This window comes from Mus musculus, chromosome 17 (assembly GCF_000001635.26).
Source record: "Mus musculus strain C57BL/6J chromosome 17, GRCm38.p6 C57BL/6J".
Classification (NCBI taxonomy): Eukaryota; Metazoa; Chordata; class Mammalia; order Rodentia; family Muridae; genus Mus; species Mus musculus.
This window is the reverse complement of record NC_000083.6, coordinates 13,115,918-13,132,100: the sequence shown is the minus strand read 5'-3', so window position 1 is coordinate 13,132,100 and position 16,183 is coordinate 13,115,918. Positions and strand designations below refer to the sequence as shown.

The 16,183-nt window shown below is 49.0% G+C and overlaps 1 protein-coding gene and 1 non-coding gene across 7 annotated transcripts in view; both read left to right on the top strand.

Annotated features, from left to right (window-relative positions):
* The window catches only part of Unc93a (unc-93 homolog A), a 35,164-nt gene that overhangs the window by 11,680 nt on the left and 7,301 nt on the right, over positions 1–16,183 (top strand). For 2 of the 6 annotated variants that reach the window (XM_011246216.2, XM_011246217.3), the window contains exons 2-8: positions 6,111–6,164; positions 6,390–6,534; positions 8,650–8,831; positions 9,128–9,357; positions 11,215–11,340; positions 14,264–14,481; positions 15,787–15,922. In XM_011246216.2, the coding sequence (XP_011244518.1) occupies positions 6,448–6,534; positions 8,650–8,831; positions 9,128–9,357; positions 11,215–11,340; positions 14,264–14,481; positions 15,787–15,922 (979 nt within the window). In that variant the 5' untranslated portion in view covers positions 6,111–6,164; positions 6,390–6,447. Of the gene's footprint in view, positions 1–110; positions 493–2,477; positions 2,723–6,110; positions 6,165–6,389; positions 6,535–8,649; positions 8,832–9,127; positions 9,358–11,214; positions 11,341–14,263; positions 14,482–15,786; positions 15,923–16,183 lie in introns of those variants that run through there. The other 4 variants (XM_006523333.4, XM_011246215.3, NM_199252.2 and 1 more) reach the window with 4 other exon arrangements.
* Gm23050 lies at positions 11,406–11,568 on the top strand. Its single transcript, XR_003952450.1, has one exon. It is a non-coding gene; the product is annotated as a U1 spliceosomal RNA (small nuclear RNA).

The following is a 16,183-nucleotide window of genomic DNA, read 5'->3' as shown; positions in this document are numbered from 1 at the left end:
AACACTAAGACTAACTAAAATGTGCCTAAACGAGCAGGTGCCAGCTGCTGGCTCCGGAAGACAGGGGCCTAATATCTCCTACTTATTTGTGATTCTTTGGTGATACTGAAAATGGACCATAATGATTTAATTTCTACAGCTGTTTGAGAGCCCATGGGGTGTGTGCGTCTCATCTGGGGGCTCTGACATCACCTGTGGGGTGATGCACACCCTCTGTAGATGACATCCAGATGTGAAAGCCAGCCCCTCCCACAGCCCCTGCAGTGAGAGCAGAGCTCCTGCCTTCCCTTGTGACTCACAATCCTGCCTGCTCTCAATGCACAGCCTCAGCCTGACTTCTTCCTCAGCTGAGTTCAGTGTCCAGCCTGACTTTTTTCCTCCGCTGAGTGGATGCTCGCCTCCTTGTGCTGTCTCGGCCATCTCAGCCTTGCGAATCTGCTAGGCAGTACGACGAAAAGGGACAGAGCAAATGGGATGGGCAGGTATGGCCAGGTATGTGTTTGTTAGCCTTAGAGGAGGCAGTTGATGAGCTAGTCCTGCTGGCCACCCAAGCACAAGCCCCAAACCACAAGTTCAGGCTGGGAGGAGGGGTCTGGCTTGGTGGAAGTGGCAGACCATTTCCATATCTAAGGTAGAGAATTCAGGAGACATTTGCTAACCAACAAAGCTGTCTACCAGAGTTCACCTGGGCTCCAGGAGGGACCTGGGGATCATGGTAAATAGCCCAACCAAAAGGTGTTTCCCATCCACCTGCCCCAAGCAGATAACCCAGGGCCTGCAGGAAGGAGAATTGGTAGAGGAGGCCCAGGCTGCACAAGCTGGCCCTTCCACTTCAGTGTTTCTGTACCTGGGCTGGTGCGTTCTTTCCCGGCATCTGGGTAAATCCCTGGGCGGTGGTGTGGACAGATGCCTTCGAGAATCAGGGTGAACATAGATCGTGAACGCAGGTGAGCCATAAAAATGAGGTAACTCCTCTGACTTGGCCTGTGTCTGATGGTTGGAAGGAGGCCAGACATGTGACCTAAGACAGGACCCTGGCCAATTCCCCACCGACCAGTGCAGAAGGGGACTGCTCACACTCAGGGGGCTGTCTCAGTTTATTTTGCAAAATTCTTCCTAAGAAAACTTACTTTTGAAGTATTGTCTCCTTAAGAACATTTTTCTTTGTAAAACTAGATGATCTTAGAGGATAGGCTAGTATACAGCTCCATCAGACATGGACAAGTTTGCGCCTTTTCCTATGGAAGTTCAGCTGCTCAGAGGAGAACTTGATGAGTCAGACCTTAGAGCCACTGTATGTGGGTATGTGCACACAGTAGGTGGACACAGACATGTGCACCTATATAAAGTGAATATGCAATGCAATATGCTTTGCAGATGCATATATTTATAATATATCCATGTGTACATATGGAAATTAACTTTTCCCATGTTTTTCAAACCAGGTACTATTTATTTCCTTGTTAATTTTATGTGTATGGGTGTTTTGCCCCTATGTATATCTGTGTGTCATGTACATATGTAGAACCCTTGAGGCCAGAAGTGTGTATTGGATCCCCTGGAACTGGAGTTGCAGTCTGTCCCGAGCCATGGGTGCTGGGAATCAAGCCCTGATCCTCTGGAAGAGCAGCAAATGGTCTTAACCACTGACTATCTCCCCAGCCGTAGACACTACGTTTTAGTAGGAGCCTCTATAACTGGCCTTAACAATATTGGGTAGTTCCCCTGCCTGTCTCTGGAATCTGCCCCCAGAATCTTCCCCATGACTGGCTGATTTCGTAGCTCTGACCATGGCCAGCCAGGAGGCACCTTACAGACAGGCTTTGCTACTTGCTCATAGAAAAACAAGTGTTGCCCAACCCTGCTTTCCCAATGCACCCTGGCAAAAACACAACAGTTCTGAACAGTGCATTAGAGTTTTATCCTGGAAACCGCACTGACATCTGAAGATCAAAGTAGCCCTGTGCCAGGTAGTGACAGGAAGCAAGAAGGTCACAAAGTAGACACAGGGTGACACTTATCTAGCACGGGGACGGAGTACCAGTTTTATGGGTGTGTGTGTGCGTGTGTGTGCTGTGGGAGCAATTCAAACTTGTCCTTTGAGCTCTTCCAGAATAACTTAATAGTACTTGGCTTTGCTTGTGGGGACAGAGCAATCAATTACATGCACATGCAGGACACACCAGCTCAATGACCGCTTGTGTGTACCTTGCCTGAGTGCTGTGGACACACGTGAAAGTGTTCCTCAGCTGTCCAGCTCTTGGCCTCTAATTGCAGGTTGTTAGACCACGGTGAGCTGCCCGCTTCACTGAACTGACAAGCTGTGGAGGCCACAGAACCAGGCTTTACTGTCCAGATGGCAGATGATCTTCCCCTGGGGCATTTATGAATAAGAGCTGCCTTGGGTGGTGGGTTTACTCTGCTGCCCCGGTGGGGATGGATTTGTATGTGTGTTTTCTGCCTTAACTGAGTTTTGGTGCCTGCTCTGCCTTATAGTCATGTGAGTTTGCTTGATTGACTTCTGATTTTGCTTGGCTGTTTGGTTTGTATCTGTTTCCTCCCCTGGACCTTGGCCCATGAGCACAGGCTGCTGGCCACCCTGTCAGAGGTCAGCTCCAGCTTTGTAATAACATCCATTCCTGGTATCTGTGGCTAGATGAAGAGGAAGAGCTGTGTCTACAGCACTGGAGACATTTATGTGTGTCGGCACGTATGCATTTAGGTATATCCTAAAACAGAGCCTGGTGTCATTATGCTTTAGAGTGTGGGGGTGTGGCAGTGAGTGACTCCCTGAGCTCTGGTTACCTGGGCATTGCTACAGCAGCAGGGAGTATCAGGAAGGGCTGAGCCCCAGACTCCAATCTGGCCTCCTTCTGTACAGGGTGTCAGTACCTTAGCCAGACTGGATGCCGTGGTCATTGGCTCTGCAGGCTGCGAAGTCAGGAGTGACTGGTTCATCAGGTCACTCAAATGTCAACAGTAGAAGTGTGTTCTAGAACCTCTGAAAGGCAGCAAGACCCAGATTCCCAGGTGATCATAGTCTCTGCTGACCTGGGGCTCCATAGGATTCATCAGTAGTGGGAGGGTGAGGGCAGTTTCTACTGTCTGTTGTAAGACGGGCTCTCTGGAAAGTAGTGGAAAATAGCATGGATACACATTGCTAAGGGGGGGTTGAAGGGGAGGCATGGAATATGAGTATTCCTAGAACGTAAGAGTTCCAGAATTCCAAAAGGGAGTGGTAACCCCCAGTCTCTGAGTATGCGTGTTTTATTTCCCTGCAGAAAATTAGTAGAATCAATGCCCATTCACTTGGTGCTGCTTTTAGATTTCAGATGTAAATGCCAAGAAAACTAATAGTAGCTTGCTCACATGAGCATGTTTCCTAAAAGAGCAGGCTATTGCTTAAGCGTCTCAATGGGGGAGTTTACTGATTTATGTGACTGTGAATCTCAGAGTCCCTGCTTTGGGCAGTGGTAGAGCAGAGGTCCTCGGTGGCTGGTGAGTTACGTGATCCAGAGCCCTAAGGTTAAAGGACATTTCCCCCCTGGGGTCCTTCATTTGCTCTCTGCTAAGTGGTCTCCTCTCTGAGCTCATGTGCAGGACCATGGCTTCTCTTTAGCCCCATGTGCGTGCTTTTCTGGTTGTTGTGATTTTATTGGTTTATCAAGTTGACATAAACCAGAGTCACATGAGACAGGGGAATCTTAAATGAGGAGACACTGTCATAAGATTGGCCCGGAGGCAGGTCTGTGGGCTATCATCTTGATTGACGACCAACGTGGGAGTGCTCAGCCCACTGTGGTGTTGCCACCACTGGAAAGTTGGTCCTGAGATGTACAAGAAAGCAAACTGAGCAAGTCAGAAGGAAAGTCAGTCTGGCAAGTGTTCCTCTATGGCTCTGCTTCAGCTCCTACCTCCAGGTTCCGGCACTGACTTCCCTCAGTGTCAGAATGTGACCTGAGAGCTGTAAGATTAATTAAATCATCTGTAGTCAGTGTTCCATGGCTGTGAAGAGACACCATGACCATGGCAGCTCTTATAAAAAAGAAAGCATTTAATTGGGGGCTGGCTCACAGTTAGTCCATTATTCTCAAAGTGGGGAGCATGGAGGCATGCAGACAGACATATGCTGAAGAAGTAGCTGAAAATTCCAGAGAGAGAGAGAATGAGAGAGAGAGAAAGAGAGAGAGAGAGAGAGAGAGAGAGATTGTGCCCTGGATTGGGTTTTTGAAAACTCAAAGCCCACCCCTAATGATACACCTCCTCCAACAAGGCCACACCTCCCCTAACAAGGCCACACCCACTAATCTTTATCAAGTAGTGCCACTCCCTGGTGACTAAGCATTAAAATATGTGAGTCTATGGGGGGGGGGGGCGTTCTTATTCAAAACACCAAATTTGAAGTTGCTTTTGGTCATGGTGTTTTATCATAACAATGGAAACCCCAAGACAGATGCTGAGAGTGTGGCATGATGACCAGTATGGTGTCTAAGTGCTTTAGCCTAGGAGCTTAGCCCTGGGTCGGGGTCTTGTTCACAGTCAGATCTGTTTCCAATACACAGCCTGGACTTCTCTCCTCCCATCCAAGTGCAGGTCTGCAGGGTGTGTCAGCCAGTGAGGGTAGCAGTCCGAATCTGGGACAGTAAGAGCACCCTTGATTCTGGCCTCAAGAAGACTGTACCTAAAACTCATCTCTTATAGACTTTGAACAATATTTCCCATTTCAAAATTCCCCCTTGACACAGATAAGGAGACTATCATCTAAAGCATCGCCCAAAAGATTCACTAAGTGAAGCTAAAATTTCATTAGCTGGTAGCAAGGTTAGTGTGTGAGCGTCTACGTGATGCTAAGTATTTCTCTCCTTCATATGTTCCTCCCGCTCACCCTGTCTTATTGGCATTTGCTGGGGATCACTGAGTTAGGGTGGTTCCACAGTTCTCTATGCTGTTAGCCTCTTGGTCTTTCACAGCCTCCAGTCAGAGCCAGAGGACAGCTTCAGGCATATTGTCTAATGCTTTTGAGACAGGCTGTCTCATTGGTTTGGAGTTCACTCGGACTGGCTGGCCAAGGAGTCCCAGGGACTCTCTCTCCTCTTTCCACCTCCCTATCCTTGGCATTATAACTACTCACCATACCTGGTATTTTAACATGGGCTGGGATCGAACTCAGGTCCCTATGCTTGTGACATGAGTGCTTCACTGCCTGGACCATCTCCTCCTGCCCCCATTAGAATATCCTGCTAGTGTATAGTGTTGTTCTCATGTGCTTATCCGTGTAATAACCCATGTTTAGTAACTATGTAAACCAATGACTTCCACAAGGTTTGTCTTTTCACAGAAACTGACTAAGCTATAAGAGCCTTATCTCCATTATGGGAGGTCAGGCCAGTTACCAAGGCTGTACGGCTCACTTGCTTGGTCCACACTAAACAGAAATGACCAAAGACCCAGCACCTTGGGAACAGTCTAAGAACAGTTAGGTTTACTAACAACTGGATAGACGGTTGCTGTTTGGAGACAAGGTCTCACTGTGTAGCCTTGCCTGGCCTGCAATTCTATGTGAACCAGGTTGGCCTCAAACTCATAGAGATTTGCCTGCCTCTGCCTTTATAGTGCTGGAATTATAAGCACCTACCAATATATCCAGCATGGAGTGTTTCTTCTTTTACTTATACTTGGTGTGCAGAACACTCTGACACTCTGGATCTGGCCTGTCTAACACTTGCCCACTTGAATATTTAATGTTAATCAACTAAATGTGATCCAAATTCAATTCCACAGTGAGTGCCAGCTATCCCTCAAGAACTCGGTGGCCACACATGATTGGCAGCTGCTGAGTTAACGGGCACAGCTCTGGGCTGAAATCCTGGGCTTCACTGTCTTATGATGGGTCTACAATTTCAAATGCAAATTGCTACACATGAAATGGTACCTATAAAATTGCTCTCTGCATGTGATGAATTACCATGCCCTATCACTTGAAACATCATCGCAATATTGTGAAATCACCCGTCTTTGCACTTCTAAGGCCCTGCATAGTATCACATTAAATGTTTTTCAGAAGTTGGATGGGCATTCTAAAAGTTAGTGGTTTCTGCTTTGTTCTTCAGGACAGAAGAACATTCCATGTTCTGCACCACTGGCAACTTCTCTGGACATATGAGGTACTGTCAAATCAAATGTACAAGAGTGTGGCATTCCTCTCTGAAAGTAACATGGAGAAACATGCAGAGGAGCTGATAAGAGCCATAACCTTTCCTAGAGATCGAGCATAAGGTGGACTCTGGCTTGCAAAAGCTAGCGCACTATCTAATGGCCAACCTACTCCTAACTCAGAGATGATGCTTGGTACCTGTGCCATTTCCCATGCTCCAATTGGTTTCTCTTAGGGAGCTGGACGGGTACCCTCTTTCTGACATCCACTGGTACTGACAATCTGTCTGCATAATGGAGAGGAGTCTGAAGAATGTTCTGGTGGTTTCTTGTGGCTTCCTCCTGCTCTTCACTGCCTACGGGGGCCTGCAGAATCTGCAGGTGAGATGCACCCCTCATGTTATCCAGTTCACACTACCATATCCCACACACTGGCACACAACTCCCTGGAACAGTTTTCATTTTCAAATGAAGCCAAACAAGGTTTAGTCTTGCTCACATTCCTCCAGAGTGACTCCAGAGCTCCACAGCCCAGGAGTGTGTGGCCCTGGGGCAAGAAGGGGGTTGCTGAGGGCTGACAGGACACTGCCTGTGAGTGGCTTTGTGGTTGGGCAGATATGTGACCCTGTTGATCCTCACTTGACCTTACAAAAGCTTTAAGCGAATCATGAGCTTCGGCAAAATCGTCTGCATTTTGAACATTTATGGAATCCCTTCCAGCTCACGTCTGTGAGTCTGTGTGAAAACCAAGCAGTCATCTCCAAGAGGCGTGTGGTCATGAGCTTCTAGGTCATGTGGGCCTGGGGATGATCTGAAAGCTTTCCCTGTGTAATTACAGTAAAAGTAGATTAATCTCTTCCTCCTTCCCACCCTCCCTACCTCTCTCTCCTTTCCTCCCCCTCCTCTCCCCTCTTCCTTCTCCTCTTTCTTTCTTTCTTTCTTTCTTTCTTTCTTTCTTTCTTTTCTTTCTTTCTTTCTCTCTACAAGCTTTGTTTTTATTTTATTTTTAAGGATTTATTTGTTATTTATATGAGTACACTGCAGCTGCCTTCAGACACACCAGAAGAGTGTATCAGATCCCAGGATAGATGGTTGTGAGTCACCATGTGGTTGCTGGGAATTGAACTCAGGACCTCTGGAAGAGCAGTCAGTGCTCTTAACCACTGAGTCATCTCTCCAGCCCCCCTTTCCCTCCCTCCCTCCCTCCCTCCCTCCCTCCCTCCCTCCCTTCCTCCTTTCCCCTCTCTTTTGTCTGTATCTCTCCGTCTCTTTCTCTGCCTCCCCCCTCCTCCCTTCCTCTCTGTCTCTGTCTTTCTGTTTTCGCTCCCCTGTTTCCTTCCTTCTTTCTTTTCTCTCTTTCAAGACAGGGTTTCATGCAGCACTGGTGTTCAGTGCTGCTGCCTGCTCTGTGTTTTCTGACAGCTCCTGTGCTTTCACCAGCTGAAGGTAGCAGGTGCTTTGACTTTTGTGCTAACGCAGCCCTGCGTGGCCCTCTAGTGGAAAGCACATCCCAGCCTTTCCCTGGCCAGATAGAAAGGCTATTGTAATGTTTATGTAATGAGGTCTAATAGTGCAACACCCATGTGCTTATTTGTATATGTATATTCCATGGGTGAACTTGTCTAGCATATGCTGGTCCAGGCACTTGAGCATAGGTATTCATGTGAAAAAGGTCATTAGCTTCTAAAATTCTGGCCCTATTTTAGATGTTGATGAGTGCCTGCATTTTCAGTGGTCTGCAGTCAGAAGCAATCATAAGTCACAAATTGTCCCTCCCCTAGTGTGGGTGGCAGAGATATCCCAAGATTGACAGGTACTGTCAGAATTTCACTAGAAATGCAAAGCAGGCAAGCTCACGGGTACAAGTGAAGCACCCAGGGCAAAAGTGCTTTTAAAAGGGCCAGGCTGCACAGTGCTTCTAGCTACTTGAAGTCTCCAGGTAACACTACTTTAGAGGAAGGTGATTGATTCAGATTCCATCTGTCAGGATTCCATTTGTAAGGATCTTAGGGACTGGCTGGAGTGTATGTTGGGTGCAGCTGACCCATTTGTGCACAGAACATGGGAGAGGACAGGTAGGATGATGCAGGGAGTGGAGGCAGCGCTTGTTCGTCCCCTCCTCCCTCCTCTCCTCCCTCACTGTGTAGTGAGGGCTCTGGCTGGTGAATGCTCTGTCTCTGCTTTGAGGCTTCCAGGCTTTCCTCCCACCTTCCCATTAACTCCTCCCACCTTCCCACTGGCTCCTCCCACCTTCCCACTGACTCCTCCCACCTTCCCATGGACTCCTCCCATACTGCCTCCTCCCTTCAGTCAGAAGCTGAAGCTGGTTTTATTTACCTTTACTGCACTGTCCTTGTGTGAGAAGGCCGCTATCTAGTGGCTCAAGGGTTGAGGTGGCCCTGAGCCTGGGGCCAGCACTCAGACATATCTTGTCTCCTCACCCCACCCAGTTCCCTCAACTGTCCCCTCCTCTGATGGCTTGCCTTTCATCCACAGAGCAGCCTCTACAGTGAGCAGGGCCTGGGGGTGGCGACACTCAGCACACTCTATGCCTCTGTGCTGCTGTCCTCCATGTTCCTCCCACCTATCCTCATCAAGAAGTGTGGCTGCAAGTGGACCATCGTGGGCTCCATGTGCTGCTATGTGGTCTTCTCCCTGGGCAACTTCCATGCCAACTGGTACAGCCCCTCTAGCCGGCCCTTCCCAGTGTGTGTGCCTTCCTCTCTGGCTCCTGACCCTGGTGGTAACCCTTTCCTTGATTTGGGATCTCTCCTGGGGCCCTGCCCTCACACACACGGGTGTCTTCATGGCTATAGAGTATCTGATGTAGATGCTGCTCAGGGAGATTCAGCCAGCAAGGGACCAACGACCCATTCCCTGTACCCTCAGTTTTTGAGAGTAGGACAGAGGGAATCACTGGCCTGGGTGGGTGCACACTGATCCCTTTCTCCATCTTTGCTGGGTCTTTCTGCAGGTACACCCTGATCCCTACCTCCATCTTGCTGGGCCTGGGTGCGGCCCCTCTGTGGTCGGCTCAGGGTACCTACCTCACCACCATGGGAAATCTGCAAGCGGAAAAGGTGGGGAAGCTTGGCAAAGATGTGGTGAACCAGTATTTTGGCATCTTTTTCCTGGTATTCCAATCTTCTGGAGTGTGGGGCAACCTGATTTCCTCACTGGTGTTCGGCAAGATGTCCATGCAAGGTAAAGGGTGAGGGCCGAATGGCCTTAGGAATAGCCAGGTTTCCATGGGAGCTACGTGCGGTCCCAATTCCATCTAAATGCCTGTCCTTACTGTGGAGGCAGGCAGCCCTGCACCTCTGGGGAGCAACCAGGAGGCTGAGTAGTTGTCTTTTCCACAGGTACCCTGTGAAGGTTGGGAAACTCTTTGGGAAAGGGTGTGGTAGGGAACCTCAGAGTCACCTAAGACACCCCCCCAAACCATGCTCACAACACAAAGATTTGCCCCAGAAGGACAGACAGCAGGGATAAGGGACAAAGAGGTAGAGGGAGAAGGGGAAGAGAGCAAGGGAGAGGTGAGGAAAGAGGCAAGGGAGAGGGGAAGGGGTGTTTGTCCCAGAGTGAGGGATGTCACAAAGGCCTGACTCTAGATAGAGAGGAGACACATGTGGCCCATAGGCAAATGGCGGTTTATAAAGCTAAAATGGGAAACCCCATGTTAGGATGAGATGATTGGGCATGTTAACTGGGTGAGCCAAAGGAGGCTTTTGGTTGCTGGACTTCAACACTTTGATAACTGGACCTTGGAAGTCAGCCTCAGTAGGAGGAAGTGGCCAAATAAGACCTTGGAGCCTATCTTTAAGAATGTAGTCTAATGGTTTTTTTTTTTTTTTTTTTTTTAGCAAGGTAGAAGGAATTGGGGAGAAGGGCAAGGCCTTCCAGAGACACGTTTGAGACCTGGCTAGAGTCCCTTTAGTTGTCATGGGGAAACTGAGCACTCCCAACTTCCACATAGGTAGTAGGGATACACAGAGTTGCTAAGAAGAATTTACCTGGCTCATCTTCCTATAAAACTGAGCCACAGGCCAATGTTATGCCCATCTGCCCAACTCCTTATCCCCTGACTTGGGGAATGTTCCAGGCCAGTCTTCCCTCAACCCCACCCACTGGGGGCAGAGCCAGCATCTCCTTCATGCCACATTCTGGCTGGAGGATGTCAGCCTTTCATTCTTACAGCAGAACTTTCTGGAAGTGACAGGCTCTGGATCGGAATGATTTCCTCCCTCCACCCTGGTTCTGATGACAGGAAGCTCAGAAGTCACCCACCCACCTCCTTCCCTCATGATGACCGAGTTCCCAGGCAGGGAAGACACAAGGCATGTGGTCCTGTGCGTGATCACGGTCACTCAGCCAAACTGAGGACAAACCTAGTCTCTGTATCACATCAGGTGAAAGAAAGGCCACGGACTTCACTTAGATACAGCCAGGCCACCATGTCCCTCAGTAATGAGATAATCCCCCACTGGCATGCCCAGAGACTACCCTAACCTAGACGATAGTCCCTCACTCCCCAGAGATGGGCCCACAGGCTTGTCTCTTACATGACTCTAGATCTTGAGAAGCGGACAACCATTCATAGTAGTTCCAATTGTGTGTGTGTGTGTGTGTGTGTGTGTGTGTGTGTGTGTGTGTGAGAGAGAGAGAGAGAGAGAGAGAGAGAGAGAGAGAGAGAGAGAGAGAGGTGTTAGGCATGTATTTATCACTGAACCATGTGCATTTAGTGCCTTTAGATCCCGGAGCAGACATGAGATTCTCCGGAACTGCAGTTAGAGACAGTTGTGTGCTAGCATGGGTGCAGGGAACCAATCCTCTGCAAGAGTAGCCAGTGCTCGTAACCTCTGAGCCAGCTCTCCAGCCCCCCCACCCCCCCACACACATTGTCTTTTTTTTTTTTTAACACATAGAGGAACTAACATTCATTTTCTGGAAAAAAAAAAAGTATCATGAAATCACCTGCCACAGGTCACCATACTTTGACCGCTGACTTCGGCCTTAGGTCTTTAGAATTCTTACCTCATCGTCTTTATTCCAACTTTGTAGAAGCCATCCCAGAGGAACAGCTCATGTCCTGTGGAGCCAAAGACTGCCTGATGGGTCCAGCGGCCACCAACAGTACTCATCACCCCTCACAGCAGCTGATCTACACACTGCTGGGCATCTACACCGGTATGTACAAGTGCCCAACCTCTTAGTGTGCCCGTAAACCGACATTCTCCATAGAAACCCCTGCCACCCTTACCTGGCACGAGAGACGCCTCGATCACGAAGGCAGTTACCCAGGACAATGGTTTCTCATTGCACTCTGGGTATGTCAGCCCTTGTGATTTTTCCCAAACGTGCAGAATGCACTGTATAATTTGCAATAATGGGAGGCTATGTTTGTGCTTGTCCTTTAATAAATAAAGCCCTACCAGTTATAGGACTAGGCCAATCTCGGGTGCTGACCTCTGACAGCTAAGTCAGTGGCCAGGGCCGTCCAACAAAGCCCCATGTAATATGCATTGTTCTAGGATGAGGATGAGGTGGGAGAGCGAGAAGGAGGTGGGAAGTGGGTACCACAAGTGGCCTTTGTGTTTCTACCTTCTTTGATCACCTGAAATCTACACATGTGCTCAGTCAATATCCTGCTTACATTGCTGTGGCAATGAGGAGAGCAAGGGATCCTAGCTTGGGCTTTCTCATATCCACCCCAGCTATGGTGGGGGAGCCAGATGCTTATGGAACCTACTGGGCTAAACTGGTGTCCCTGTCTGCTCCTACTGTTCTTAGAGAGTCATAGAGAACCTGGGCTTGTGAAATGGCAGTGTTGTACAACTGGGGCAGTAGATAATTCAGGCTTTGGGCATCACATGGTCTCATGTGTCACTCACTATTATCTTTGTGGTGGGGGGAAAGCCACAGATAGCCTTGATGAATGAGTATGTTCTTTTCAGTAGAACTTTAGCTATATGTCTATAAGAGGCTGTTAAGGATGTCTTGTCCCTCAGACTGTATTGTGTCCATCCTGGCTGTCGAGAAAAGCACAGGCCACAGGCTGGTGTGTTCTTTGTAATTCTAGGGCTCCTCGCTTGTGGCCTTGTACCTCCACAGTGGGGATACCCACAGGCCTACAGGCCCCTCTCAGTACATTCTCTGGTAACAGCCTTCATCCACACACATAATTTATACACTGGATAAATCCTGTTGCCTATGTAGCAGGTAGAGGTGGGGGAGCCAGATGCTTATGGAACCTACTGGGCTAAACTGGTGTCCCTGTGTGCTCCTACTGTTCTTAGACAGTCATAGAGAACCTGGGCTTGTGAAATGGCAGTGTTGTACAACTGGGGCAGTAGATAATTCTACTGGTTTAGGTAAGGAGACCATGCCCAAGCTGGGTGGAGACATCGTCTTATTCTGATACCTGGAGATTGTCTATGACTCTTTTTTTTTTTTAAACATATCACCATAAACAAATAAGAAGAGATAAAAATGGACTATAATGTCCATAGTGGCATCCCTGGAGTGGTGACCTGGGGTTTCAAAGCATTGCATCCATAATGAAGTCTCTTGTGGTGTGTCTTTAGAGTCTGTGTCACCAGCTCACACCCTGGAAGGTCCTGGACCTCTGGCACGGGGTACATACACCTCTGATTAGAGGATATGGCTTCTGAGTCCATGACCCTGTCACTCGCAGACTCTCCCTGTTTCTTGTTAGAGATGGCATTCTCTGTGCCACTCCAAACTTGAAGTCCCTGGCTGCAGAGTGGCCCATGAAGAGGGAGCTTCCCACCATCAGTGGAGAAGAGACACTTGTTTTCTAAGCTCTACCCACAGCCGACATCTGGATGGTTAGAAAAGCACAGGGTGTCCCCCGTGTCCAGGCACCTGTTCACTTAAAGGGTGACCGAAGAATGCTCATGGCGGGAGCTGTCCAGCCTGCTCCGCACCTAATCAGCACCACCGAAATATTGCATTAGAGGGAATGCTGTGTAGTCAGGAGAGAACGTGGCTGAGTTACTGAAAGCTTTGAAGGGATCTGGACTTTTCTGAGTGTAAGCGTGTTAATGAGGAGGTTTCTGTGATGGGCACTGAGACTGAGTAGACCATCTCGGCAAACATTAGTCAGAAGAGGTGGCTTCGTAAATCCCACAGTTCAGTAAGGCTGGAGCACAAAGACATAGTCGAGCTACATCGGTGTCCACAGAAGTGCCTGTGGCTGAGATGGGAAAAGGTATTGGTAAGACAGACAAGATAAAGCCATAAAGCCATGTCATTTTTAGGAGTGCCAGGATTTAGCTGTTGGTGCTGGGAGCGAAAGGGAAGAAACACACACCCCGGCTGAGTCTAACCCTCGCTCCCAGAGTGAATCTCACACCTGGAGTTTGGACACTTCCATCCCTGGGGAACTGCCCTTGTCAGAAAGGAGAATATCAGTGTTCAAAAGAAGTCACAAAAGACACCTCTCACCACTAGGGGCTAGAGGGGTCTCTGTATGAATCAAAACACCCACTTGAATGTCTGTTTCCTGCGCAGGAGGATGGAGCTGACTGGAGAAGTAGGGTGGGCAGAGCATGAAGAAAGATTTATTGACTCTGTGCATTTCGGTTGTGGATATACAGAATGTTCAGGGTGAAATGAATACTTTTAGGTTCTTGTTTCGTCCCACCCCACCCCAGATAGCCTATTTACATGGTTCAATTCCAAATGTGACAAAAGGTCCCAGGACCCTTGGTGCCCTCTGTTAACTGTCCCATAAGCACATCCCTCTCGGAGGTCTGCCTGATGGGACAGCACCTACCTGCCGGGTGTTTAATGCACGAAGAGATTTCTGTATCCCTCTTTGACAGACACAAAGCTCTCACCATCTGTCTTGGGAGACTTTTGTCTTTTCTTTAAAAACATGCTCTTCCTCTGTGGGTGACGGCAATGCTGACCTACTGTGGTAGGCTTCAAGTGAAAGCGAGCCACAAGTCAGCTAGAGACCTAGCACATATGAAATCTAGAGCAGCTTGTCACTAGTTACCCGGTGGCTAGCTGTCCCATGGAGATGAGGAGGGGTGGAACACGTGTGACCCAGGTATCACTGACACCCGCCCATGTGTCCTTCTAGGCTGTGGTGTCCTGGCCATCCTGCTGGTAGCTGTGTTTCTGGAGTCCTTGGAAGATAAGCTTGAGAATGAAGGAGAGAGGAGGCCCAGACCACCACCTCTTTGGTCCACATTACTGTCAACCTTCATGCTGTTTAGAGACAAGCGTTTGTGTCTCCTGATGTTCCTGCCACTGTACAGTGGGTTTCAACAAGAGTTCCTCTCTGGAGAGTACACAAAGGTAGAGAAGCCCAGGGCTCATGCTGTGCACCTGGGCTCTACTTAAAGGGACCTTAGGGTGTCCCAGCACCAGTGGCCCAGGATCCTTGAGTGGATTCAAATTCATGGTTTTCCCAGTCCTACAGTAGCTGAATCTATGATTTGAGACATTCGTCCCTGACTTCTTATCTGACTTCTTCTTATTCCTTGCTAGACAGCTGTCTTCTCTAGAAAGAACAAGGCTGGCAGAAAGTAGCTGTTCCTAGCTGTGTGTGACACCCATGTCCTTTCTGCTAACCTGGAGCCCTCCCTGTATTCTCACAGCTGTTAAACACAGGGGAAGGAGTTAAATCTACGAGCAGTGCTGTAATTCTTCCCCACGCCCGCTTTCACACCATGTATTCCAGGCAAGAAACCTGTGTGGCCTGCTGCTCTCTTGCTCATGCCCCACCTGGTTTCTCTGTGCTTACAGAAGTCCCCTCACCTGGGGCAGTACAGGCAGTGTGGACACGCAGAGTGGGCCGTTCCTAGTGGCAGACACAATCACAACTACTGTCTTCTATAGGGGCCTGTCCCCAGGTTCTATTGTTCTGAGGAGCCCTGGTGCTTCAGGAGGGAGGGAGGGAGCCACCTGTGCCAGGTAGTCCCTGGCTGAGACTTCTTTATGCAGGAGGCAAGGCAAGGCTGGGATCACTGCTGTATCCCCTAGCCCTAGCCCTAAGCCTTGCCTCCTCATCACGCTAGGAATATTCCTACCTTATCCCCACCCGTAGGCCTCCCTCCAGAATAGCAAGACAGTACCCACCCAACCTAACCTGAATTTTTATAAGCTGCAACTATCTCTGGATAAATGTGCCTCGTGCAATATTGAGGTGTCCTGGGTTTATCGAGCAACACTACTCTTTTAACTGGGGGAGGGGATCAGTCTTCTGTCTTTATTAAAGAAGATTAGCAACCAAAGAGCTGTGTTCTTGATTCATCCAGTAATGGAGGCCAAGTGTTGAGGCTGCCTTATGGCCCTCCCTGCTGCCTAGCGATGTCCCATCTCCTTCACGGGGCCTTAGGCCCGATAGGAAGTGATGAGACCTGTCAGTGTTCTTGTGAACTGTGTAAAATAGTGTGTGTATCACACCTGTAGCAAAGAATGTATAGGAAGAGACTTTCCCAGATGCCTGTCCATTCTGGTCGAACCAGACACTCTCCCACATGCCAGTGTGAATACAGGTCCTGGGCCATATCCGCATGTCTGCTGTCACATGGCAGAGTTAGACTGGAACCATAGTGGAACCTATAAGCATAACTCATTGAGCTCTTTGCTTCCCCCTAGTCTTATGTGACCTGTGCCCTGGGTATCCACTTTGTGGGCTACGTGATGATCTGCTTCTCAGCCATGACTGCACTGTGCTCCCTGCTGTATGGGAAGATCTCCAAGTACACGGGCAGGGCGGCGCTCTATGCACTGGGTAAGTAGACACTTGTCAAGGAAGCATACACAAACACGGGGCAGGGAAGGCTGTAGAGGAACCTTGAAAAGGGAAGCCCTGTGGGTGTGCTTTCCTGCCTCCCTTCTGTTCTTCCTGTGCCCCCGACACCTCCTGCCTTCCTCCAACAAAAGGAGGCGCATGCTTCCCTCTCACAGGGATCTGCCATAGAAGTCATAGCTCAAGGAACAATTCCAGACATGTCACTGCTCTGATTTCTCCCGGTCTTCTCTTATTGTTTCT